The sequence below is a fragment of the Asterias rubens genome, chromosome 9 (genome assembly GCF_902459465.1).
Source record: "Asterias rubens chromosome 9, eAstRub1.3, whole genome shotgun sequence".
NCBI lineage: Eukaryota > Metazoa > Echinodermata > Asteroidea > Forcipulatida > Asteriidae > Asterias > Asterias rubens.
Genome location: NC_047070.1, coordinates 5,143,670 through 5,170,792, shown reverse-complemented (window position 1 = coordinate 5,170,792; position 27,123 = coordinate 5,143,670). Strand labels below are relative to the sequence as shown.

Below are 27,123 nucleotides of genomic sequence, written 5' to 3'. Positions count from 1 at the left end.
CCACTGGGGTAACCTGTCCAACCTTGGTGAATCATTCAACGTGATTAAAAATTGATTGTTGATTGGAGCTGTCAAACATGAAAGCCTCGTGTGGTGGGGCAGGGGACTGTACAATTGAACAATATATTTTTGTGCAAGCTACTTGTACTTTAAGTTGATAAAATAAAGCATAAAAATGAACTTGGAACGAAGGCAAAATGAAACAAGAGAACATTAAGCATCAAAATAAAGACTAACATGCACAGTGAACAAGTAATCCCCAAATAAAAAAATAAAAACATTTCCAAGACACTTTGAAAATTTACTTGCTTTTTTTTACCTTGTTAAAATCCGTCCACCACTTGTAGACTTCCCAAAGTCATACCTGTGTCTGGAAGAATAAACCAATGACGTCTCAATTTGTTGCTGTTTTTCCCTTCTCTCTTATCCTACCTCTTATCTATCTACCTGACACCCCTCTGCCCTCTTTTCTTTTCCTACCCTCACCCGTCTTACCCATCTCTGTTCCCTTCTCCTACCCTACCTCACACCCATTCCACCCAAATCTGTTCCCTTCTCCTACCCTACATCGTACCCATCTTACCCATCTCTGTTCCCTTCTCCTACCCTACCTCGTACTTGTTCCACCCATCTCTGTACCCTTCTCATACCCTACCCTCGCCCATCTTACCCATCGCTCTTCCCTTCTCCTATGCTACCTCATACCCATTCCACCCATCGCTCTTCCCTTCTTCGACCCTACCTCATATACCCATTCCACCCATCTCTGTTCCCTTCTCCTACCCTACCTCGTACCCATCTCACCCATCTCTGTTCCCTTCATCTACCCTACCTCGTACCCATCTCACCCACCTCACCCACCTCACCCATCTCTGTACCCTTCACCTACCCCTACCCTCCCTCTCACCCATTCCAACCATTCCTATTCCCTTCTATCCTTCCCCTTTTCCATCTACCTGTTATCTCTGTTCCCTGACAGTATCACTCCCAGGACCCTGCAATGATGGAGCAACTCTCAAAGAACATCACCAGACAAGGACTCACCAACGTTACACTCAACTATCTCAGGGTAAGTGGTTGAAAATCTCTTATGTCTCTGGCATTTTACCAGCATCCCTACATGCCCCAACCAGTATTTTGTGCCAAGTACATTAGCTGTTTGAAAGGATTTGTAGGAACTATTCCTAAAACTTTAAATCAGTTTGTGAAGCAAGATTACAGATGATGTATTGCAGTAAACCTTCCCCCTAAAAGAAAAAAGAGAAAAAAAAAGGAAAAGCCTGAAAAAAGGGGGTTTTCAATGTGACAGTCCAACGCTACTAGCAAAGTACCCAGGCCCAGAAAGTAGGCCAGTATCCCTAACCGGTAGCCACTCTCTGTCCGTAATTCACTTTGACGGGCGTAGTGTCTGCAACTTAATTGAAGCCCTTAACATGCAAATTGGCCTCTTCCCCAAAATTACGAGCCCCCCTCCCCTCTCAAAAAGAAAATCTAATTTTGACAGATGTGGAGACTTTGACGTTGGCAGATCAAGTCGTGTTTCAACGGTCGTCCGAGCGGTTAAGTTGTAATTTTCTCCGTTATTATTTCTCTCCCTTTTGCACAGCTGTGTGTGATTTTGGAGCCCATGCAGGAGCTGATGTCGCGTCACAAGGCCTACACCCTCAGCCCCAGGGATTGTTTGACAGCAACTCTCTTCCAGAAATGGCGACGAATGGTGACACCCCCAGGTATGGTTTTGAAGAGAGGACAGGTCTGGAACATGTTATAGACCCATTGCGTCAAACAGCGCCCTCGTTGAGGTTAAAGGAAAGACCTTTTATTGGCTAAGAGGTGTGCGTGGCATGACACACCATTTGATCTCAGCAAGGGGTCTATAAAATTTCATGATGATATTGGACTCTTTGAGAGGTCTTTACTGCGAAATAAAGTCCAAATGAGACTATGGCAGAGGGCATTAGTTTCTTCCTGTGTGGTCCATCATGAAATGGGAGATATTTTTGCCCAGCTGTTGGACAAAAGAATATCATGACAATTTACATTACACAACAAGTTTGGTTGTTGCTTTGCCATTAAACATTTCTTATAGTATATCATTTTTTTGGTTTAACTGTTCGATTGTTTTAATCCAATTTGAATTAAAATATATAGAGTAAAACTAACCTGTGAAAATTTCATTTCAAAAAGGGGGGGGGGGATGTAAAGATCATGATATTTACAGCAGTGTTTCTCTTGCTGAACAAAGTGAGGTGGTAAAAATTTAAATAAACGATGGAAGTGACAAATACTCAATCAGCAAACTGACAAGAAAGCAGCACTCTCACAAATGTGCCATGATTCCATCCACAAATCCAAATTGGAACACAGAGGTAAATCAAGGGGCACTTCTTTTTAGGGATTATTATTTCCGTTATGGTACATCTTCACAGCGAGGTGGTGATAATGGTAAACATAATTAGCAAAGTAGTCTCTGAGTTCTAGCATTGTGGGCTGCTTCAAGTCTTTGGAAGGGCACGGGGAGGAACACTCGGACCTTGAACTTAGTTTTTGAAGGGTCACAGCGAAATTCCTCTGGTAATAAGGGGGCACGTCTTTGGGGAAAATGTAAGTTTGTACTGGAACCTTGTAGAGGGCACCAAAGCAAAAGCACAGTGCACCATAATACAGCAATTGCTGTGTGTGCCGTGGGTCATCTCGAGGCCTGGACACAGGTACACAGCGAGGCATTTAGGGAACTTTCTTTGACCGAGAGAGAACTCCGCATTTAACAGCAGAACTTGATCTCTAAATCAGCAGAACCCAATAGAACACAGACCAAGCGTCGGAAGCGTAAATCCTCCAACAGCATGCCCCCTGGAGGCGGGAATGGTCTACCGTCCGGTGGCTCCAAGAAGAAATCCTCTCCCGGTAGCTACACAATATCCACCACACCTGAGGGTGTACCCACAGTAAGTTTTGAGTTTCCAGATTTCTCACCCACCCCCCCCCCCTCCCCCTTCCTCAAATCTGGAGTGTTTGTGGCCTTGCAGGAAGAATATTCTGCAATTTGAATTAACTGAGAAATATTAATGTCAGTATTACTACTCGGATTCAAATTTGTTGATATAAAGAGCGACATCTTTTTTTCATAACTGCAGTTTCTCAAAATGCAATAAACTTTTCAAAGCTGTTGTACTGCTTACCAAGTAAGTTTTTATTGATTTCAGTGTCATTACCAAACGTAAACAGACCCTTTAATGGTGGGTTAGTAGGGACTATGTCACCGCCCTTTCCGACCCTAAACGTCCCCATTGAAAGAACAAAGGCGGATGACACATGTGGCTCTATGTATAATGATGATGACGTGTATTTCAAAACGCCATGTTTTCTTTCACAGTGTTTTTTATCGTGTTGGCGATGAGCATGCAATGTGGAATGGAAAACATTTTTATAATAACAACTGCCTGCACGGACTAACACATGCATGTTCAAATCAGCCTGATCTAACCATTTGCTCTGAGATTTTTTAAAATATATATATCAAAATCCCCCAAAACATACTTACTTTTAAACCCCAAATCACTATGTTTTAGATTTTTTTTCCATTATGGTCGCTCCTTAAAACCAATGACATCCCAATGATTGCTTAGAATCGATACCGAATTCCTCGGTAAGCCACAGACTGCAGAAGTCACATGAAAATGTATGTCCACTCCCTCGGTGGGTTCTAAAAGTCTCTATTCAAACTGAAATGATAGCGTATCATTTTCATTTTTGAAATGTCCGCAATCAATAAATCATATCTGTAAATTAAACCACAAAGCACGGAGAGATTTTCCTCTTTTTCCTTATCAAGGAATAAACAAATTATCTATACACAAAGATCTACTCCAATATCCATCCCTTCCCATTGTGAATTTTTTATGATACAAAAATGCAAGCACCAATTTTATCTTGTTCAGATACAATTTCAAACCCATCAATCAGTTCCGTCACCAACATTCATACAGTCATTCACTTTAGAGTGTGTCTACTTTTTGTGTGAACCAAAGGTGATGAGTATCAGTTGATTGTTGATTATCAAAGACTTTAAATACCCATTAAAAACACACACATAGGTACACAAGTCGGCTACAATAAACTATTTTTCCGGGGGCCATTGCAACCTCATCCTGGAGCTGAAACGGATGTAGGCTTGAAACTGTTTAATTTCCCCCCTTCTCAACAAGTCATCAGTCAGTATTGTTTGAAGCTTTGCATGGTGTGAAGAAATAACAAGGAACTATAAATAAATAGTAAACTTGCGGGTACAACCGCAAAAGTCTTCAGTTGAAAAAAATAAAACTAGCTCATCCTGGTCTCAGGTCGTTAAAGGCACTGTACACGTTTGGTGATTGTCAAAGACCAGCGTTCTCACCTGGTGTATCCCATTATAAGCATCAAATAACAAGCCTGTGAAAATTTGGGCTCAATCGGTCATCGAAGTTGCGAGAAAATGATGAAAGAAAAAAACAACTTTTTGGACGAATTTGAGTGCTTTCAGATAGGAATAAAAGACTTCTAGCTAGAGTTCTTTTAATATTTTAGTGAGAAATTGCCTCTTTCTCAAAAACTACGATACTTCAGAGGGAGTCGTTTCCCACAATGTTTTATACCATCAACAGCTCTCCAATGCTCATTACCAAGTCAGTTTTTAAGTTAATATTTGTTTTTAGTAATTACCAAACGTGTACCTTCCCTTTAAGAGATGCGGGAAGGGGGAACATGATAAAACCAGAGAAGCACAAAACATCCCGGGGATATCTGTCTCTATTTCTTTCTTGAATGCTTTCTTTTCCTCCCTCTAGCGAAACGGGCCGGCGGGCCGACACAAGAGCAAAAGAAACCGTCCAAGCTCACCACAGCCCGTCCCCATGCCTCCGTGGATCCACGAGTCCGTTGCCGAGGTATCCACCTCCTTCCTCTTCCTATTTCCAAAGGAAAAAAAGTTCTTGTTTTCTTAAGAGAACAACTTTCTTCTCACCAAAAAATATTTCTCATCCGAAGGGAAAACGGAAGATTTGCCCCTCTCAACTTTTTTTGTTAGTGTTTGTGTGTGTTTGTTGGTAGAGCATTGTAACCCAGAATAACCCATTTTAATTGAATGTGCTTAAAGCATGCATGACTGCATGGTGATAATGTATGTATATGTAAACAGACTTCAGCAAAAACGAGTATGAATCCAACATGGTTAACCTTAATTGTGATTTTTATTTTTTTAGTACAGTGTTGAGAGGGAAAAAGTGGAGTTTTATCAAAGATAGAGGTTACCTATTTTCTAGGGTGACTTTTCGTATAGTTAAGAAAACAACAACTAAACATGATTGTCTCCAAAATGCCTGGTTTTGCTAAAGTCTGTCACAACTAAAAGCTTGAACAGTTAACATGAAGAGCATAGGAAACGGAATGTATGAAACTACTACTAAACTCTGCAACAAACTGCTGCCAGAGAACATTTTACTGAAGGAACTGGCGCAATCATTTGATATCAATTGCACCCCCCCCCCCCCCAAAAAAAAAAAAAAGAAGAAACAAAAACAAAGTAATAAACTGCCGTTGACACCCAGCAGGGTGGATATATGCGCAGTACATTTCTTTAATATTATTATTATTATTATTATTTTCTGTGAAGTATATGTTATTTTTTAAATCGCCTTTATCAGTCTTGAAGAGTATTTAGTTAGCAAAAATGTTGATAATTTGTATAATTCTAGAACCGTGATCCTCCTGGGCAAAATATTCAATTGCATTGCAAGTCTTCTGCTCACAATAATTGTTTTGTTGTTGTTTGCCCTCCGTCCAAAACTTTTGTGACAATAATTTTTGTTGCAATAACTTCATTCCAGGTTCACCTCAAGGTTTTGTGGTAGAGAGTTCCACTCGTTTGATTTGCTGTGATAGTTCTGCGATAAAACAAACTTAAAGCCCAGGAATATTTGTGTTGGAATGATTTTTTATTTGCACTGACGCCTTGATGCTTTTCTGTTTGCTGGTCTAAACTTTGCTTGTGTTTAACTCTGCTACCAATCCTCTTGCTTGTGTTTAACTCTGCTACAGTACCAATCCTCTTACTAATATAAAAATAATAATAATGATAATAATAAAGACTTGTAATTCGCATATCCACCCTGATGGGTGATCAAGGCCCAGTAAAAACCAAAAACAAAACAAAAGAAGAAAACAAATTAAATAAAATGAGATGATAGTCAGACTCGTTCAGGCTCACAGGGAGCCTCATTTATTGCGCTCACCCTGTGATGGGTTTAAGGGTACTTTATGTAGGACACAAAAGACAAACGCCAACAGATTTATAATAAACTTACATTGAAGATAATGATGGTATGTAGAAAGCTTCCCTTGTGTACATATGTATTACTTGCTTTTGAGAAATGGGTAAAACAATTTCAAGAAAATAATTCTCCCGAATTTGTTTTTCTTCTGAAAACAAAACAAAATTATTTTAGCATGTACAATGGATTGATTGGATTCTCCTGAAAACATTGCTCTGTGATTTTCACTTTTTCTCTGTAAAAATTTTTTTTAACATCTAATGAGGTTGAAACTTCTACAGGTAAAATTTATTACACCTATCTTCATTCACAGTGAGTAGGGATTCATGGCATGGCCAAAAACTTTACCTTCAGGTACAAAAGGTATCAAAACCCCTTAAAAGCGGCACTTGCAGACTAAATGGTCTTGTAACCACGCTTTCTGAATCTGAGTATGTGGGTGGTACTAGTACTCTAACACAAACACTTACTAAACACTTTTACTGAACTGCCACTCGGCACCGAGTTTGACATTTCTTCTCCCCTTCATCTACCTGGTATTACTACTTTTTGATGTGAAAAGGACAGGTTGAAGATTTCTTTCCTTGGACATGTTGGAAAGAAAAATAAACTGTTAATAATGGTCAAATTCTTTGGGAAATATAGGATAGTTTGTTGTAAAAAGAAAAAAAAAGAATGACAGTACAGTGGGCGAGTAGGAATTGGAGGCCTTTCTCTGTTGGTCGGTCAATGTCTTACTCATTGGGTGGTATGTACCATCTAGGACCATCTGAGAAAACAGGGTTGGAAAGGAGCGTCACTGGTTTTTGTATTTGTTTTACCTTGTGTAAGGCATGAAACCGTTGATTGAAGAAACGTTTCAGTCTCTTTTGCACTTATACGGGATTTATGAGATGAACTGCACTTTAATATTCATTTTGTGATCACTGGTAAAAACGATACCCCAATACCACATGAGATAAGTGTTGCTGTGTCTCAGTCTCTGCTATTCTGGTCTGCCTTTCCCATTCTCCTGTCGACCACATGTACATGTTTGTCAATTTAAACTGTTCCGTTGCCCATCCTTCAAATATTTCACTTCTGGGTACAAAAATTGGTACATAGTGGATATCTGTATTTAAAAATGAGGTATTAACTGGGTGCTAATTGGGATTACCTTGGTAGAATACTGGACACAAACTGGGTATGAGCTGGGTACTTCAAACTCCATTAAAGATGTAGATTGTTTGTAAAACAGTCATCAACATGTTTACCATACAATGTTTTTACACTTGAGCTAATAAAAGTACTTATTCTTTTTTTAAATTTTAGAATAACAACAATTTTTTTTGGTTTCCCAAGAAAAATATTGGATTTAAAGGGGTGGGGTTAGGCAAAACTACCATCTAACCCAAACTGCTCCTGTACTGGGTTTGAGATGAACTCCTTGGGTTAGGCGAAGTGTCAAATGAAAGGAACTCGGCTTTGTTAATGTCTTTGTATGGTCATGCTTGTCTGTGTTTAGATTTAGCTTGAGTCTTGGTGTCAGGCTGTCTTGTCTCTCTCTTGATAACCTCTTATTCCTTTGTCGCAGATTCTGAGTTTCCATAAATGTGTCCTCCTTTTTGTCAGCGCATTTACTTGTCAACTTTATGCTTCAGCTTTTGTTTGTCTTTGATTTCCTTTTTCCACAGCACTCTATAATGAGATCTTTCTTTCTTCAGTGTACACACTTTTTTATTTTCCACAACCTCCACTCCTTGGTGACCACAAGTTCCTCTTTTCCTATTGTTCACACCCCCTTTTTTCTATGGTACACACCCACTTTTCCAATTGACCACACCCACTTTTCCAAATGAACACAACCTCTTTTCATGGACCCCAAAATCCACTTTGATACATTCTGAAATTTCATTAAAAATGCACTGTCTGAGAGCATGAAGAATATTTCGAACGTAAAAAAGAATCTTCAAAACCAAAATGCTCTCTCCAAGTTTCCAATTTTTTTTATTTATTTGTCGGCAAATGAAAACCAAACAAACTCTCCCATGCAAGCAATAAATCTCACCCTTTTCTGAAAATGAAAAAAGGAACCTCTCAGGTTATTTATTTCAAGTACGAAACTGTCTTTGAGTTGTAGTGGGAGATGAGAAAATGCTTGGGGCAATTGAATCAATTTCTGAATAAGTGTCAACCTGGTGTTTTCTTCTGGCCACAATCTGCATCCTTTATTATTTGCTCTTGTACCTAAGATGGTTCCCACTTGACGTCAAACAATGCAAAGTCGGTACTCTTTACAGCAACATTTTGTTAATGCACATTCTGTTAATGCAATATCTGCTTTTCGGTTTTTGTGAAATGCCATTGAAAAAAATATTCCTGAATGATTTGTCAGTAAACCACTTGGTTGCATAAAACAAAACGAGAACGTTTGGCGCAGTTCAAAGCCAATTCCCAAGTTTATTGGGTACTATCTATTACGCTCTGAATGTTTTAATTTTGAGTCTGCACCACGCAAGTGAAGCTCTTTTGTTTGGTAACTGCTGCATTTGTTGGATGGTGGGTAGTGGCTGATATGGAGTTTTGTGATGGCTTAATTAGTCTAATTGTTGCACACAAAAGCAAAAATGTCATCCATGAAAGATGATCTTGCATACTGTTGTTGATGTGTTTTTCTGTCAGTCAATTAGTCTTCATGTCCAATAAGCTAATGTGTGATTAATTATTAATAACCGGTTTTAATAGGTTGTGGATTATTAAAAGTTAATGTGACTTTCCAATTATCTCTCCGCCTATGACGTCTGTCTATTGTTTTGTTTTTTCCCCGTTTTTTTCCAAGACCATTTTAAAAATAGCTTTTATGGATGAGTGTGTAGTTCTTTAAAATGGGATCATTCAGATTAATTGAGAAAGCTTTTCATAATTAGTCATGTAAGGTGCACCTATTGTTTGATCATTTTTGTTTTAATGAAACTGCTTTTCATTTAAAATTTTACAAGTCAGGCAATTTATCTGTCAATGGCTTTACTGAAATGTTCTCACTTTTCTATTCTTGCTTATGGAAACCCTTTGCATGTGTTGGATTAAGCAAGGATGGAAACCACAAGAGCTATTTTTGGCCACAAATTAATGTGCAAGCCACATTTATTTGTCAAAGTTGAAAGAACGATTTTCTGGCTGTGACTTAATAATGGCTTTCCAGTCTTGCAGATCCAAGTCCAAAGTGATCAGAGTTTTGGCACCAGGATGTTCACATTTTAGCTCCTAATTTTATCATTTAGAAACACACTATTTCCCTAGAAAAGATTTTAATTAATTCCTACAAACCGGAGGACCGTCAAATTACAGTGTAAAACAAACAAATTGAAGAAGAAAAAACTACTCTTTTCCCCAAAATTGTGTACTCATCAAACAAACGTTTTCCAAAACAAACCCTGAATTCGTAGTACACAAAACCAAATTTTACCCTTTCATTTTAAAACGGAGATGAGTTCGAGTTGTTCTAACCTGTTCTCCCTGCACCCAACTTTTTTTACCCATTACTTTTCCCCCCGTTTTTTTCCCCTTCATGGTATGACACTCAAAGCTCATTGCTACAATCTTGAGTCAAATAATTAAATACTTAGATTTTTATTTGTTCCTTTTTGTTTTTGTTCTTTTCCCTCCCTCCTGGCACAGGACGTGATGGTCGTTGGCGAGCCGTCCCTGATGGGCGGAGAGTTTGGCGACGAGGATGAGAGGTTGATCACCCGGCTGGAGAACCAGCAGTTTGACTCCAACAACGGCATGGAGATGGAGGAGGAGTTTGAATCCGGGTCCAGCAAGCGGCCCCCGTCATCCGGCGGGCCTGGTCCATGGACACCAGGGGACGTCAAACCACCTGTTTCACAGGGGCAAGATGACAAAGCCTCGTCGTCCAATTCAAACTGATCAACACCCTCCTGAAAAATATGTCTGAAAAAAATAAAACAAACTCATTTTGTATCCTTGATGACGCATCTCAGTTGTTTGAGAAGAAAGGTTTTGTCACCCAGTGGTTTCCCCCCAAATCTGGGTACCAGTTACACCCTCATTGGGATCAGAGGGTACCAATTGGGGTATTCCAATCTGGATAGTATGGGTGTGATAGATACCCATATACGAATCAACGCATATGTTTTTTTAAATTATATAATACTATCCTGCAGTGAGTATTTTATACAGCAGCCCTGGATGAGTATCTCTGAGTTAGGAGAAAGAAATAGTTGTCTCAGTGAAGAGCTTCCTAGTTAGGGAAGGGACTAGAATGAGCTTTGTTCAGAACCTCAGACAAGTTGCAGTCACTCATCTCTCAGGACCTTTCCCTTTGAGTCAGTTCAGTATCAATAACCCTAATGGACAGTGGCTCTTTTGTATCAATCTGCGATGCATTTTGTGCGCACTTGTTCATCGGATTTGTCCACAGAGTGTTGGTATCCAGTTCCTGCATGCATTTTGTATAGTATACTTAGATTTTTGTATAAAAGCCACCGGACTATGTTTAACTTTAGTCCACTCATGAGTTTTGTATCAAAAGAAATAAAATGGCAGGATTTTTTGTTTTCCAAGGGGGAGAAGGTACTGTACATGCGGAACCAAAGCCAATGCAGCATTGAAGCATGGAATGCCTCCCCTGTTGATTAGCTTGCTTTCGTATGGCGGGAGATAAGTCAGGTTTCCTTCCTCCATGTAGACTGGTCCCCTGTCCTTGGGATAAGGACAGGTATTGGTGTTCATGTATACACATGTAGGTCGGATTCAATTACGAACCTCTAGAACAATGAAGGCCATGTCAAATGATGTGAGGTCAAAGGTGAATAAGGACATGGGCTCAATGGATAAATTTGTGGCGTAATTCATGAACCTCGACGTGTGGTGTATAATGTTCAGGCTATCCTCTATGTAGCCTGAACATCTGATCTCACGCTTGTGAATCACGCCCATAGAGTTATATATAAGAACTAGAGGGCGTACTGGTGATGCTTCTTGCACAAACGCGACGAGACCGCAAGGAGACACGCGCGCCATTCTGCACGTGCGTTGAATATGATGTTCACGTTGGAATTTGTGTTTATTGAACGCTGACGCGATGCTGTTTTGTCAACTTACAAAATGGGCGCACAAACACACGCTGTGCGATGCGTGTTTTGTCAACTTACAAAATGGCCGCCTGCGCGCATGCCGGGTCTCGTTTATAGGCCAGTGTGCCCTCTAGTTCTTATATATAACTCCATGATCACGCCAGAGATTGTCCTACATCAAGATCCGGACGGTTGCGCGGTATGGTTGTTGTATGTACATGTCTGTCCTTAACCTTTTGGATGAGGACAGGCTGGGGACCAGTGTATCCTCCATTAAACCAAATGAGATGATGGCCACTAGAGGCACCAAATCATAACTCTCTGTTTACTTATATCAACAGAGGGCGCCAATCTTGTTTGTTACATACACAGTCATATTTATTGTTAATAGTTCATTGGTGTCGTAATGTGTTTTTCCTTGCTCCAGAAGATACAGGTTTATAAGCCTGTATGGTTTTCTCCGTGTGTGTGTTCTCGCATCTTTCATGGAGAGTAATTTATACTTTATATTTGTGAAGGATGCATGATTTTGTTTTTTGAATTTTTGTTTTTCATTCAGATGGCTGTTTGCTCAAGGAAAAAAATTAATAGCTTATAATGGAAGTGAAGCAAGAATTTCATATGTTAAAGGAACATTATAGAATTGGTAAGAACAATATTTGTCTAAGATTGCAGATTTACATAAAATCTACACGGTCTAATGATGATGACTGTAGAAAACATCCCTTGAAAGAAAATTATATTTGATGAGAGATAAATAACACTGCAACTGTTTTGTGAGCAAAAACCAGTTGTGTAATGTTCCTTTCAATTATTTTCAAGAGGAAATTGGTCACTTAGTGATTTTTTTGGCAGTTACAGATTTAGCTTGATAAGCTCTTAGCTTGAACTTGGACTCTGAGAAATATTTACTGGAGGCTCGGTGGAAAGTGTTAATTGGAAGTTTTTGCTCTTACCACAAAAATGATGGTTATTCAATGGGAGACTTTAGAATGCTAGGTGGCAGCAGACTTACCAGGTAAACTGTCATTGTTTACGTAGTTCTGAGCATGCGCGCATTACCAAGAACAATGGATTTTACGTGGTAAGTCTGCTGTCACCAAGCGTCCCAAAAGTCTCCTATCGCATTACTACTCGGTGACAAATAAAACAATAGCTTTGAAATTGGGTGCAGAACTGTCTTTAAGCAGGGTTTTTATTTTATTCCATAAAAATACAAAGTGTTTTGATTAACTGAAAGCATTTGTCTATATACAAGGCATATTATACACTTTTAATTTTAACTTAATAATCATGCATTACACTTGCAAGTTTCAGCCCATGGAAGAGAAGTGTTTATTTGTAACGTCCAACAAGGCGAACATCGGGAGTAGAAATTGAAACTTGCTTACATGTATTGTGAGATGTTTTGAGGCAGCACCATGTTAAGACATATTAAGAGTTATGGCGGTTGATCGGGACTTTGTAAAGACATTGGGCCGCATATCTAGAGCTGTTTAAAGGGAAAGTACAAGTTTGGTAATTGTCAAAGACCAGTGTTCTCACTTGGTGTATCCCAACGTAAGCATAAAATAACAAGCCTGTGAAAATTTGGGCTCAATCGGTCATCGAAGCTGCGAGAAAATGATGAAAGAAAAAAACACCCTTGTTGGACGAATTTGTGTGCTTTCAGATTTTATTATTTTAATGAGAAAATACATCTTTCTCAAAATCTATGCTACTTCAGAGGGAGCCGTTTCTCACAATGTTTTATACTACCAACAGCTCTCCAATGCTTTTTTTGAGTAATCGCCAAACGTCTACCTTCCCTTTAAGGCAGAGAAAATTGCCTAACAAATTTCTGTTGAGTGCAAGTTAACAGAAAACTAGACACACATACTACATATGACATAGTACAAGAACGTTTGGCTGGTAACCTATTTCTGGTCACCAAAATCAATTGTGCTCAGCTTTTTTTCCCCTTCATTTTAGCAGCTCTATGAAATTGGGTTCTGACGGTTTCACAACTCTGCATACCAGCTTCAATATTATAAGTTTAGTATGATTATGGTGCTTGTCTTGACTGCACACTAGTGATGTTCATGCTGGATTTTTGGAACAGTTTATTTTATTTATTTAAAAGTTTATTTGTATTTGCTTATTATTTATTTATTAATGTAACTGTTTTTTGCGGGGGGGGGATGTTGGACAGGCAGTTGTTATGCCAAAAGCAACATGTTTTGACCAACATTACTGTTGTACACGTACGATATATTTAACAGATTCATATTTGTATACAATGTTTGTTTATCAAAATGTCTCCTTGTATGGGTTGTTTGGTTGGATTCCATTATAGAGTACCAAAGTGGAATTCTCGAGTTTACTCAGGGTTTTGTAGGGCAATCACCATAATGGCTTCTCTTCACCTAGGAGCACATCTCTTACTACACACAGAAGGCTCTTTATCACAATTGTTTGCTTCTCCTAAGGAGTACTCACTTAAAGGCAGTGGACGCTATTGGCAATTACTCAAAATAATTATCAGCATAAAACCTCACTTGGTAACGAGTATTGGGGAGCTGTTGATAGTATAAAACATTGTGAGAAACGGCTCCCTCTGAAGTAGTGTATTTTTCGAGAAAGAAGTAATTTTCCACGAATTTGGTTTTGAGGCCCCTAGAATTCGAATTTTGAAGTCTCGAAATCAAGCATCTGATAGCACACAACTTCGTGTGACAAGGGTGTTTTTTCTTTCATTATTATCTCGCAACTTCAACGACCAATTGAGTTCACATTTTCACAGTTTTTTAATTTTGTGCATATGTTGAGATACACCAAGTGAAAAGACTGGTCTTTGACAATTACCAATATTGTCCAGGGTCTTTATCTATTTGCAAGACTTATTTAGTCATAAATGCTTCCCGTCTTCATTATTGCTTCTCTTCACTAATTGGAAAAGCATAATGTTAACCTCACTTTCAACGCTTTTAACCATAATTGCTTCTCTTCACCTAGAGGTACAACGTGAGACATCAATTACAAAGAAAGCAGAGAGGCTACCTGACTATTAACCATAGTTGCTTCTCTTTATCTAGAAGTCACTTTGAGACGTCAATTACAAAGATAGAAGAGAGGCCAATTGACTTTTAAGACACTGGGTTTTTTTAGGAAAGTTTTGAGACTTTTTTGAAGAAAACAGGAGGGTAAGCCTTTGTACATATTTTTAGCTATAATTTTTTTGGATGTATTTCTTTCAATTCTCTTAATATTTATATCACTTTAATTAATGTCAAGTTTTGTTTCAGTAGAGTAGTTAATTATGTCTTACCATATCTATATTACTGTATATGTTATACAGTTTACAAAAAAAAATCAAGAGAGTCATTTGTAAGGATACTGTTAGGATTATCAAGAAAACTGTTTCAAGTTGAGACAATAAAATAAAAACAGAAGTTCAAGAGGTTAGATTATTTAATAAAACGTTAAAGGATTTTAGAAAGAAGTGTCAATGTCTCTTTCTATTATGCAAGCTTAGGCTTGGTTCCAAGGCGATCTAGTTTGATCAGGAAAAATTATTGTAGCTAGAGGGCGCTATTTTTCCTGTAACCGTTACCATATCAGGATCATAATTTAACTGGAGATTTGTATCAATTAGTTTCAAGCGTTTGAAAGCATTTCTGAAATGGTAGAAAAATCACAAACATTGTATAAATTTATGGGGAAAAAAAATTGAATATCTCGTAAGGGGTAAGTCCAGCATTTTTATCAATTTTGGGCAAAAATATTGAAAAAAAAAACAACAGAAGGGGGTAAGTCCAGCATTTTTATCAATTTTTTACAAAAATATTAAATAAACAATAAGGGGCAAGTTCAGGATTTGGGAAAAACATTGAAAAAATCACAACAGGGTAAGTCCAGCATTTTTATCAATTTTTGGCAAAGATACTGAAAAAATCACGTAAGTCCAGCATTTTTACAAAATTTTTGGCAGAATAATGTATTGAGAAAACCACAAGAGTTAAGTCCAGCAAAAAAACATTAGGGCTAAGTCCAGCAGTTTCATCAATTATTTGCAAATATTTAAAATAAACCACAAGGGGTAAGTCCAGCAGTTTTAACCATTGTTTGCAAAAATATTGAATAAACCATAAGGGGCAAGTCTAGCATTTTTATAAATGTTTTTGCAAATTAAAACAAACAAAACATGAGGGGGAAGTCCAGCATTTCAGAATTTTTTTTGCAAATATATTGAAAAAATCACAAGGGGAAACTCCATAAAAATCAAATTTTTGCAGAATATTTAGGAAACCACAGGAGTTAAGTCCAGCATTTGTATTAATTTTGGGCAAAATATCGGAAAAACCATAAGAGTAAGTCAAGCAATTTTATCAATTTTTTTTAAAATAATTGAAAAAACGACAAGGGCACATTATTGAGAAAACCACAAGGGGTAAGTCCAGCATTTTTATAAGTTTTTGGGAAAATATTGAAAAAAAAAATACAAGAGGTAAGTCCAGCAATTTTAACACATTTTGGCAGAATATTGAGAAAACCATAAAAGTTCACTCCAGCATTTTTATAAATTTTTGGTAAAAATATTTTGAAAATCACAAAGGGGTAATCGAGCATTTTTATCAAATTTTGGCATAAATATAAATAAATAAAAAAGGTAAGTCTAGCATTAACATAAATTTTTTGGGCATAAATATAAAAATAATAAAAATTAAAAATAAGGGTTCAGTCCAGCATTTTTAACAAATGTTGGCAGACTATTCAGAAAACCACCGGCGTTAAGTCCAGCAATTATAACAAATTTTGGTAGAATACTGAGAAAACCACAAGATTAAAGTCCAGCATTTTTATAAATTATCGGCAACAATATTTAAAAAATCCCAAGGGGTAATCCAGCATTTTAATAAATTGTTGGCAAAAATATTTAAACAATCACATGGGGTAAGTCAAGCAATTTTATCAAACTTAATATAGAATGGCAGAATATTGAGAAAACTGCAAGAGTTAAGTCCAGCATGTAAAAAAAAAATTGGGAAAATATTGAAAAAATCGCAAGAGTCCAGCATTTTTATAATTTTTTTGCAAAAATATTTTGAAAATCACAAGGGGTAATCAAGCATTTTTATCAATTTTTTGCATAAATATAAAAAATTCAAAAAGGTAAGTCCAGCATTTACATAGTTTGTTTTGCATAAATATAAAATTTAAAAAAATAAGGGTTAAGTCCAGCATTTATATCAAATTTTGGCAGAATATTCAGAAAACCACAAATGTTAAGTCCAGCATTTTTATCATTTTTTGGGGGCAGAATATTGAGAAAACCACATATAAAGTTAAGTCCAGCATTTTTGTAAATTTTTTGCAAAAATATTTTTAAAATCACAAGGGGTAATCCAGCATTTTTATCAATTTTTGGCATAAATAAACAAAAAAGAAAAAAAGGGGGTAAGTCCAGCATTTTTATCAAATTCTGGCAGAGTATTTAGAAAATATGGAGAAAACCACAATAGTAAAGTCCAGCATTTTATCAATTTTTTGCAAAATATTGAAAACAAAAAACATAAGGGGTAAGTACAGCATTTTTTTCAACTTTTGTCAACATATTAAAAAAATATCAAAGTAAGTCCAGCTTTTTTATCATCAAATTTAATTGAGATTTAATTTAATTGGGGTAAGTCCAGCATTTTTATAAGTTTTTGGGAAAATATTGAAAAAAAAAATACAAGAGGTAAGTCCAGCAATTTTAACACATTTTGGCAGAATATTGAGAAAACCATAAAAGTTCACTCCAGCATTTTTATAAATTTTTGGTAAAAATATTTTGAAAATCACAAAGGGGTAATCGAGCATTTTTATCAAATTTTGGCATAAATATAAATAAATAAAAAAGGTAAGTCTAGCATTAACATAAATTTTTTGGGCATAAATATAAAAATAATAAAAATTAAAAATAAGGGTTCAGTCCAGCATTTTTAACAAATGTTGGCAGAATATTCAGAAAACCACCGGCGTTAAGTCCAGCAATTATAACAAATTTTGGTAGAATACTGAGAAAACCACAAGATTAAAGTCCAGCATTTTTATAAATTATCGGCAACAATATTTAAAAAATCCCAAGGGGTAATCCAGCATTTTAATAAATTGTTGGCAAAAATATTTAAACAATCACATGGGGTAAGTCAAGCAATTTTATCAAACTTAATATAGAATGGCAGAATATTGAGAAAACTGCAAGAGTTAAGTCCAGCATGTAAAAAAAAAATTGGGAAAATATTGAAAAAATCGCAAGAGTCCAGCATTTTTATAATTTTTTTGCAAAAATATTTTGAAAATCACAAGGGGTAATCAAGCATTTTTATCAATTTTTTGCATAAATATAAAAAATTCAAAAAGGTAAGTCCAGCATTTACATAATATGTTTTGCATAAATATAAAATTTAAAAAAATAAGGGTTAAGTCCAGCATTTATATCAAATTTTGGCAGAATATTCAGAAAACCACAAATGTTAAGTCCAGCATTTTTATCATTTTTTGGGGGCAGAATATTGAGAAAACCACATATAAAGTTAAGTCCAGCATTTTTGTAAATTTTTTGCAAAAATATTTTTAAAATCACAAGGGGTAATCCAGCATTTTTATCAATTTTTGGCATAAATAAACAAAAAAGAAAAAAAGGGGGTAAGTCCAGCATTTTTATCAAATTCTGGCAGAGTATTTAGAAAATATGGAGAAAACCACAATAGTAAAGTCCAGCATTTTATCAATTTTTTGCAAAATATTGAAAACAAAAAACATAAGGGGTAAGTACAGCATTTTTTTTCAACTTTTGTCAACATATTAAAAAAATATCAAAGTAAGTCCAGCTTTTTATCATCAAATTTAATTGAGATTTAATTTAATTGGGGTAAGTCCAGCATTTTTATAAGTTTTTGGGAAAATATTGAAAAAAAAAATACAAGAGGTAAGTCCAGCAATTTTAACACATTTTGGCAGAATATTGAGAAAACCATAAAAGTTCACTCCAGCATTTTTATAAATTTTTGGTAAAAATATTTTGAAAATCACAAAGGGGTAATCGAGCATTTTTATCAAATTTTGGCATAAATATAAATAAATAAAAAAGGTAAGTCTAGCATTAACATAAATTTTTTTGGGCATAAATATAAAAATAATAAAAATTAAAAATAAGGGTTCAGTCCAGCATTTTAACAATGTTGGCAGAATATTCAGAAAACCCACCGGCGTTAAGTCCAGCAATTATAACAAATTTTGGTAGAATACTGAGAAAACCACAAGATTAAAGTCCAGCATTTTTATAAATTATCGGCAACAATATTTAAAAAATCCCAAGGGGTAATCCAGCATTTTAATAAATTGTTGGCAAAAATATTTAAACAATCACATGGGGTAAGTCAAGCAATTTTATCAAACTTAATATAGAATGGCAGAATATTGAGAAAACTGCAAGAGTTAAGTCCAGCATGTAAAAAAAAATTGGGAAAATATTGAAAAAATCGCAAGAGTCCAGCATTTTTATAATTTTTTTTGCAAAATATTTTGAAAATCACAAGGGGTAATCAAGCATTTTTATCAATTTTTTGCATAAATATAAAAATTCAAAAAGGTAAGTCCAGCATTTACATAATATGTTTTGCATAAATATAAAATTTAAAAAATAAGGGTTAAGTCCAGCATTTATATCAAATTTTGGCAGAATATTCAGAAAACCACAAATGTTAAGTCCAGCATTTTTATCATTTTTTGGGGGCAGAATATTGAGAAAACCACATATAAAGTTAAGTCCAGCATTTTTGTAAATTTTTTGCAAAAATATTTTTAAAATCACAAGGGGTAATCCAGCATTTTTATCAATTTTTGGCATAAATAAACAAAAAAGAAAAAAAGGGGGTAAGTCCAGCATTTTTATCAAATTCTGGCAGAGTATTTAGAAAATATGGAGAAAACCACAATAGTAAAGTCCAGCATTTTATCAATTTTTTGCAAAATATTGAAAACAAAAAACATAAGGGGTAAGTACAGCATTTTTTTCAACTTTTGTCAACATATTAAAAAAATATCAAAGTAAGTCCAGCTTTTTTATCATCAAATTTAATTGAGATTTAATTTAATTGGGGTAAGTCCAGCATTTTTATAAGTTTTTGGCAAAATGATTGAAAAAAAAAACCACAAACGGTAAGTCCACAATTTTTTTTCAATTTTAGCGAAAATATTGAAAAAATCACATAGGGGTAAGTCCACCATTTTTTATCCAGAATATTGAAAAAACACAAGGTAATTCCAGCATAATTATCAAATTTTTGGCAAATATTGATAAATCACAAGGACCGTTAGTCCAGCATTTGTATCAATTTTTTGGCAAATATTCAAAAAACCACAAGAGGTAAGTCCCTACATTTTATCAAATTTTGGCAGAATATTGAAGTCCAGCAATTTTATAAATTTTGGGTAAAATATCGGGAAAAGCATACGTCCAGCAAAAATTTATAATTTTTTTTTAAACAATTGAAAAAACCATAAGGGGAGATTATTGAGAAAACCACATACGTCCATCTTTTTTCATAAATTTTTTGTACAAATATTTTAAAAAAATCACAAGGGGGTAAGTCCAGCATTTTTATACATTTTTAACAAAATGGTGAAAAAATCACATGGGGGTAGTAGGTCCAGCATTGTTATCAAATTTTTGGCAGCATTTTTATACATTTTTGGCAAAAATATTTTTATAAAAAACACATGGGGTAAGTCAAGTATTTATATAACTTTTGCAAAATGTTGAAAAAATTACATACAAGAGGTAAGTCCATGTGCTTATTCTATTTTGGAAAATTTAAAAAAAATCACAAGGGGGTAAGTCCAGCATTTTTATCAATTCGTGACAAAATATTAATATAACAAAATAAAAAAACAGCGGGGTAAGTGCAGCATTTTTGTCAAATTTGGGCAAGTATTGCAAAAATCACAAGCATTTTTTTTTCATTTTGGCAATTATTGAAAAAAAAAACCACAATAGCATAAAAAGAACAAAAAAAAACACAGGGATCAGTCCAGCTTTTTCATCAAAGCTTTGCAAATATTGAAAAAAAACCACAAGAGGTAAGTCTCTACATTTTATCAAATTTTTGCAGAATATTGAAGTCCAGCAGTTTTATCATTTTTGGGCAAAATATCGGGAAAAAACATACGTCTAGCAATTTTTTTTTTTAACAATTGAAAAAACCATAAGGGCAGATTATTGAGAAAACCACAAGGGGTCCGTCTTTTTTTAAATTTTTTTGTAAAAATATTTTTTAAAAATCACAAGGGGGTAAGTCAAGCATTTTTATCAATTTTTCGCAAAATAGTGAAAAAATCACATGGGGGTAGTAGGTCCAGCATTGTTATCAAATTTTTGGCAGCATTTTTATACATTTTTTGCAAAAATATTTTTACAAAATCACATGGGGTAAGTCCAGCATTTATATAACTTTTGCAAAATGTTGACAAAATTACATACAAGGGGTAATTCCATGTGCTTATTCTATTTTGGAAAACATTAAAAAAATCACAAGGGGTAAGTCCACAATTTTTATCAATTCGTGACAAAGTATTAATATAAAAAAAAACACCGTGCAGCATTTTTGTCAAATTTGGCGCAAATATTGCAAAAAACACAAGCATTTTTATTTCATTTTGGTAATAATTATTGAAAAAAAAAACAATAGGTAAGTCCAGCATAAGAAAAAAAAACAAAAAAACACAGGGATCAGTCCAGCATTTTCATCAAAGCTTTGCAAATATGAAAAAAAATCACAAGGGGGCAATTCTAGCATTTTTATCAAATTTTCAGCAAAAATATTGTATAAATCACATTAATTTTATATAAAAAAAATTCAAATATTGAAAGAATCACAAGGGGTAAGTCCAGCATTTCTATCAATGTTTTTCAAATATTGAAAAAACCACAAGGGGTAATACAGCATTTTTATCAATGTATGGCAAAAGTATTGAAAATTGCACAATAGGTAAGTCCATCATTTTTATCAATTGTTTTGCAAATATTGAGAAACCCACAAGGGGTATATTCAGCATTATTTTTATACAATTTTGGCCCAAAAAAAATCGGAAAAAATTAAGGGGTAAGTCCAGCATTTTTTTTTTCAGTTTTTGGCAAATTTTGGAAAATTATCAAACTTTGGTGGAGTATTGAAAAAACACAACCATAATGGGTAAGTCCAGCAATTTCATAATTTTTTTGCAAATATTGAAGAAAAAAAACACCACAGGGACAGAGTATTTAGAAAAACCACGAGGGGTAAGTCCATAATAACAATAATAACCGTATTTATAACGCGCCTTTTGCCAAAGGATACAAAGTGCCAGGTATTATTACTGCAAGGAGTGGGGCGAATTTTGAGATATAAGACCTAATCCTTAAGCACCATGTAATGCTTTACAAGGTGTTGTGGTGCAATATGCTGCCAATCCAGCCAGGAACACCGGGGCGAACCCCTTCTCTTTTCGATAAGTGCACTGGGTTCTTTTACATGCGTTTACACAACACATGGGACCAACGGCTTTACGTCCCATCTGAAGGACGAAGCAAATTTAACATCTATTACATCGTTGCGGTACCCGCTGCCAAAACATGGATTCGAACTGCCTTTAGCTGCCGGGCGGCCTCGGTGGTCTGGTTGGTAAGTCACTGCTCTAGAATTGCAAGGGTCGTGGGTTCGAATCCCACCCGAGTAACATGCCTGTGATATTTTTTCACAGGACTCGGGAAAGTACTGAGTATACAGTGCTGACACACATCGGTGTATGGGTAAAAACCAAAATTAATATTCTTTATCCCCGATGCAAATTTAACATCTATTATGACGAAGCAAAGGTTATGTGTCTTGCTTGGGATTCGAACCCACACTCTGCTGATCAGAAACACCAAAGTTTGAATTCGGTGCTCTTAACCGCTCGGCCACGACACTCCCAAAGTTTAAAAAACTGTTTGCATTTTTATCATTTTTTTCCAAAATAGTGAAATACTGACAAGTCCAGCTTTTTAAACCAAATGTTTGCAAAATTATTAAAAAATCACAAGGGGTTAGTCCAGCATTATGGTAAAATTTTCCAGTACTTTTATCAGATTTTGGCAACTAGTGAAAAACCATCGGGGATAATTCCCGCAATTTTATCAAATTTTGTGTACAATAATGAAATAATTACAAGGGTGAGTCCAGCAAATTTACAAATTTTTTACAAAATATTAAACAATCGCAAGGGGCAATTCCAGCTTTTTTACCAAATTTTGGCAAAACTTTGAAAAAAATCACAAGGGGTTAGTCCAGCATTATGGTAAAAGTTTTCAGAATATTGACAAAACCGCAATGGGGAAGGCCAGCATTTTTATAAATTCTTTGAAATAAATCGATAAAAATTACAAGGGGTCATTCCAGAAATATTGTTTAATTTTGGTAAAATAAAAATTATTTTGGTAAAAGCACAAAATAGATAAATGAATCTTCAGTATGATATTGAATGTATCAGCCACTGAACAGACCAACGAGTTAAAGCACATTATAACGGTAAAGCCACAGGCCAAACATTTTTGGTAAAGCTGGTGGCGCCATACGGAAAGTTATCCGGTTGGTAATTCAGAAGTTTATACACAGTTCGTCGTTTTTTGTTGTTGTTTTTGTTTTGTTTTATTATTGGGGGGGGGGTAGGCATACATAATTTCCGGGGGCAGAAACTCCTGCCACACACCGGCAAAGCAAGTATTGAGGTTCGGTTGAGTTTAAGATTTACCTTTAAGAACTGAAAGTCAGTTCCCTATAAGAAGATTGACAGCCCACCAGATCAGCCTAAGTCACATGAAGGTGGGTAGAAGTTGACCCGGGAGTTCAGTTCAGGAGCAACGATAGTCCAGCGTCCGGTCCAGCAGCAACACCGTCGAGGACCATCGGTGGAGAGGTAGGGGAAGTCATCGCAGTGGACGGAGGGGATGTTTGATTAGTCTGGTTCCCTGACCAAAGATTCCTTGACGTCTCTTGTTAAAAATCTTAGGTCAGCTAGGTATCACCCACGGTTAAAAATAGAGCATGACACAACTTGTCAGGGTCGGGGGTCATCTCCAGGGAAACCATGTCTGCACGTACGATAACGCATAAACCCTCCGCAACGGCCGCCAGGCCGGAGGGTTACGAGATTATTTTGATCGTCAATTAATGACAATCTGGTTCAACACGTATAATTTCGACAGCTAGTCACCAGATTTTTACCCCATTTTCACCACTTTTAAAAATCATGAAACCTTATCCTCAATCAATGTCTAATGAACACTCAAAGTCAAGTCAAAACACCTTTGAAAAAAAATATTTTTGAAGAAAAAGGACACAAACTTACCAGATCCCGGAGCGATTTCCCAGGTTTATATATTTTGAACTTGTCGCATCGCTTTGCAAACGCTTTATTTAGCCACAACGCCTGTATTGACAATAACTGGCATAAAAACTCCTGGATCTACGGCCGACAGGACTGACATTACGAGTCCGTACCGAACATCAACGATACTGTCCGAATGTTGACGAAAACACGTTCGGAACATTTCGGATAACTTCGAAAGAGGAGGAATTCCTCCTTTTTGGTCACGTGATTTTGGGTGATACCAGACCCTAAATTCGACAGAGCCTAGTCGGAGATTTTTGGGTCTGGGTCGACAGAGCCTAGTCGGAGATATTTGGGTCTGGGAACCAGACTAATGTTGGATGGCCTAACGCTGCACCATTATGGGTTTTACAACGTGTATGGCACTGGCTATGGGGCACACCAAAGGTATTCATGCATTACCAATGCGTAGTCATTGAATAACATTCCAAGAACGAAAAGGAACAGCAACAGCTGATGTCACACTTCGATGCCTTGTAAATTAAGTCAGATACCAGCCACATGACGAGATCATGCCACAAGTACTATTGACATCACATCTTATTCGCACATGTAGGGGGACTACATGCATTAGAGTTGTACATGCATGCAGCAGACGAACTACGCCACTTCGGAGCAGACCAATCAGACGCAGAGATTGAAAGCTTGCGTTTTACTAATTAATATCCACTGATATAACTGAACTCATAAAATGTCACAATACAAACCACTATTGCAACTCATCTTAGTATTAAGATGAAGCTTAGCGTTTTGTGAAAACGAGCCCGGATCATACGCTCTGCATTTTAAATATTTCAACAGAGGGCGCCAAACACACAGTCATTGTTCATGGTTGTCTTTTGTTTTGTTTTTCTTGCTCAATACGCGTTTCGCGAGTAGGGTTTATTTCCGTGTTCGCACATCCTGTACAGGGAGAAGTTTATTCTTGATGTAATAAAATTATTGTAACAAAAGGAGGCATTAACTTTATTGATTTGTTTTTTTCTCTAGAAAGCGGAAAAATTAAGGAAAAAAATTATTATGTTTTGGAACGAGATATTGGTCACTAAATAAGTCGTTATTTTGCAATCACAAAGTTGCAGTAAATTCCACAATGGAGTTGGACTCTAAACTGGAGACTCACCAGTGACAGTGTTCATCAGAAGTTAGGTTTTTGCTAAAACCAAGATGGGTTTTTAACTAGAATACTGCAAACTACTCAATGACAAACAAAACATAACTCTGCATGGTGGAAATAAGATATAGAAGAGTTTGCGGTAACACCATGTAATAACAATCTCTAAATGAGTTGGGGTGGTTCTGAAAAGAACCGTTGGATTAACTCGACGTTTCGATCAGTATGCTCTGATCGTCTTCTGAAGACTCATTTAGAGATTGTTATTACATGGTGTTACCGCAAACTCTTCTATATAAAACATAACTCATTTAAAAATAAACGCACAACTTACAGTCTTTAAAGCAGGGTTTTTATTTTATTACACATTATGTACAAAGTGTTTTGAATAACTGAAAGCATTTGTCTATATACAAGGCAGACGGCATGTACACTTTTAATTTACACTCAAAAACATGCATTACACTAGCAAGTTTCGGCCCCCTATAAAAAAGATGGGTTTATTTGTCCATACAACATGCATGAAGAACGTCGTTAAAATTGCCCACTATAGTTTAGAGTTTTGTAGAAGCACCATGTGCTCAAACAGAGTGAAATGGGGCCGATGAATTGCCAACCCAGAACAACACGGTTGTTCAAAAGCTTGGCAACCCCCCCCCCCCCCCGGCTCAAATTCATGCAGCTGCTTTTAAGATGAAAACATTGCTGGTTGGTAACCTTAATTAGTACGTCTAATTTTGTTAATTTTTTGTTATTGTGATAAGCACCTTGTGGTTATGCAGCTCTATGAATATGGGCCCTTGTGGTTTTACAAAAGTTACTTTATTTGTATTTTTTGTTGGGGGATTAATAGGCAGTGGTCATTCCGGCAGCAACCTTTTGCAGGACTAAAATAATAGCCGTGCTTCCATCAACTAGCAGTATACACTTGGGCAGTGTGGATTTATGTTGTGTTAACGCTCAACGCTCTTAACCATCTTCTGTTCACCTAGAGGTAACATTTGAGACACCCAGAGATCTGACTTCACCATTGATTCTACTTATTATATAGGTACAATTTGATACATCAATATTACAAAGATAGCAGAGATGCTACTAGACTTTTAAAGAGTTTATAATTCTTGAGGAAAGTTTTAAGATAATGTTTACAAATAAATACAGAGGGGTCCAGCAATAATTAAAGTCTCTTAAAAATCCATCATATTTATTTTTGGAAATTAAAATTTTAAATTTAAATGATAAATTGTTTTGTGCATGCAGTTTTGCCTGTTGTGTTGTGCACCCTGGCTGAGGTTGGTAGCGCCCTCTGTCGGTGATGACCTCTGTTAACGACAAACTATACACAACAGTAGGGTTTTGCAACCGTGCCTTGTCGTTTTGTAGTGAATCTTTAAGGAATGTTTTTAATGTTTTATTTTTTTGGGGAATCATCAAAATTAGTAGGCTAAATTAAACAAAACATTTCGTTCAGAAATAAAATTATTATTTACAAATTTAGAGTTACTGTACAGGAGTTTCGCTTACATTAAAACGATGCAGTACACTACACAAACTTGGGTGTTAAAATAAACACATTATAGATACAAAAGAGAAATTCAAATTGAAATCTTAGTTTGTAAAAACAACACAAATGTGGTTTTTTTTTATCACCCAAAGGTGTAAATCATTCTTATTTTTGGTGTTAAACATGGCAACACCAACAGGGTGTCCAATTTTAACACCCCAGTTTTTGCAGTGTTTAAAAGACGGGAAACTATAATCCCCCCCAGAGTTTTGGAGGAAAATTTTACTCAGGAATTCTTTACATTACTGTAAAGTCTACGTCTTAAAATATGGAGCTCAATGATTACCACATGCTTGCCCCATACATTTAGACACTGGCTTCAACCTGGTGGTGCGTTACGTTACATGTAAGGGCTATCGCACTATACAAATCTGCAATTTAAAATATTTTGTTAGAAAGACGTTTACACTCAAAAATACATTAAATCTATCATCGGAATATACTCTAGTAGGCCTGTGAGTTTTCCACTCTTGCCCTTCCTCGAGACATTGCATAACTAAACTTTCAATACTATTTCAACTTGATAACTTTAATAGCTTTAAAGGCACTGTACACTATTGGTAATTACTCTAAATAATTGCCATCATAAAAAATAACGAGCAATTGAGAGCCGTTGATAGTATTACA

At 36.0% G+C, this 27,123-nt stretch overlaps 1 protein-coding gene across 6 annotated transcripts in view; it reads left to right on the top strand.

The window, feature by feature from the left end:
* The window catches only part of LOC117294468 (LIM domain-binding protein 2-like), a 43,103-nt gene extending 31,663 nt beyond the window's left edge, over positions 1-11,440 (top strand). For 2 of the 6 annotated variants that reach the window (XM_033776888.1, XM_033776885.1), the window contains 5 exons: positions 980-1,069; positions 1,607-1,730; positions 2,794-2,948; positions 4,827-4,925; positions 9,966-11,440. In XM_033776888.1, the coding sequence (XP_033632779.1) occupies positions 980-1,069; positions 1,607-1,730; positions 2,794-2,948; positions 4,827-4,925; positions 9,966-10,217 (720 nt within the window). In that variant the 3' untranslated portion in view covers positions 10,218-11,440. Of the gene's footprint in view, positions 1-979; positions 1,070-1,606; positions 1,731-2,793; positions 2,949-4,826; positions 4,926-9,959 lie in introns of all 6 variants that reach the window. The other 4 variants (XM_033776887.1, XM_033776886.1, XM_033776891.1 and 1 more) reach the window with 4 other exon arrangements.
* Positions 11,441-27,123: the final 15,683 nt, after the last annotated feature.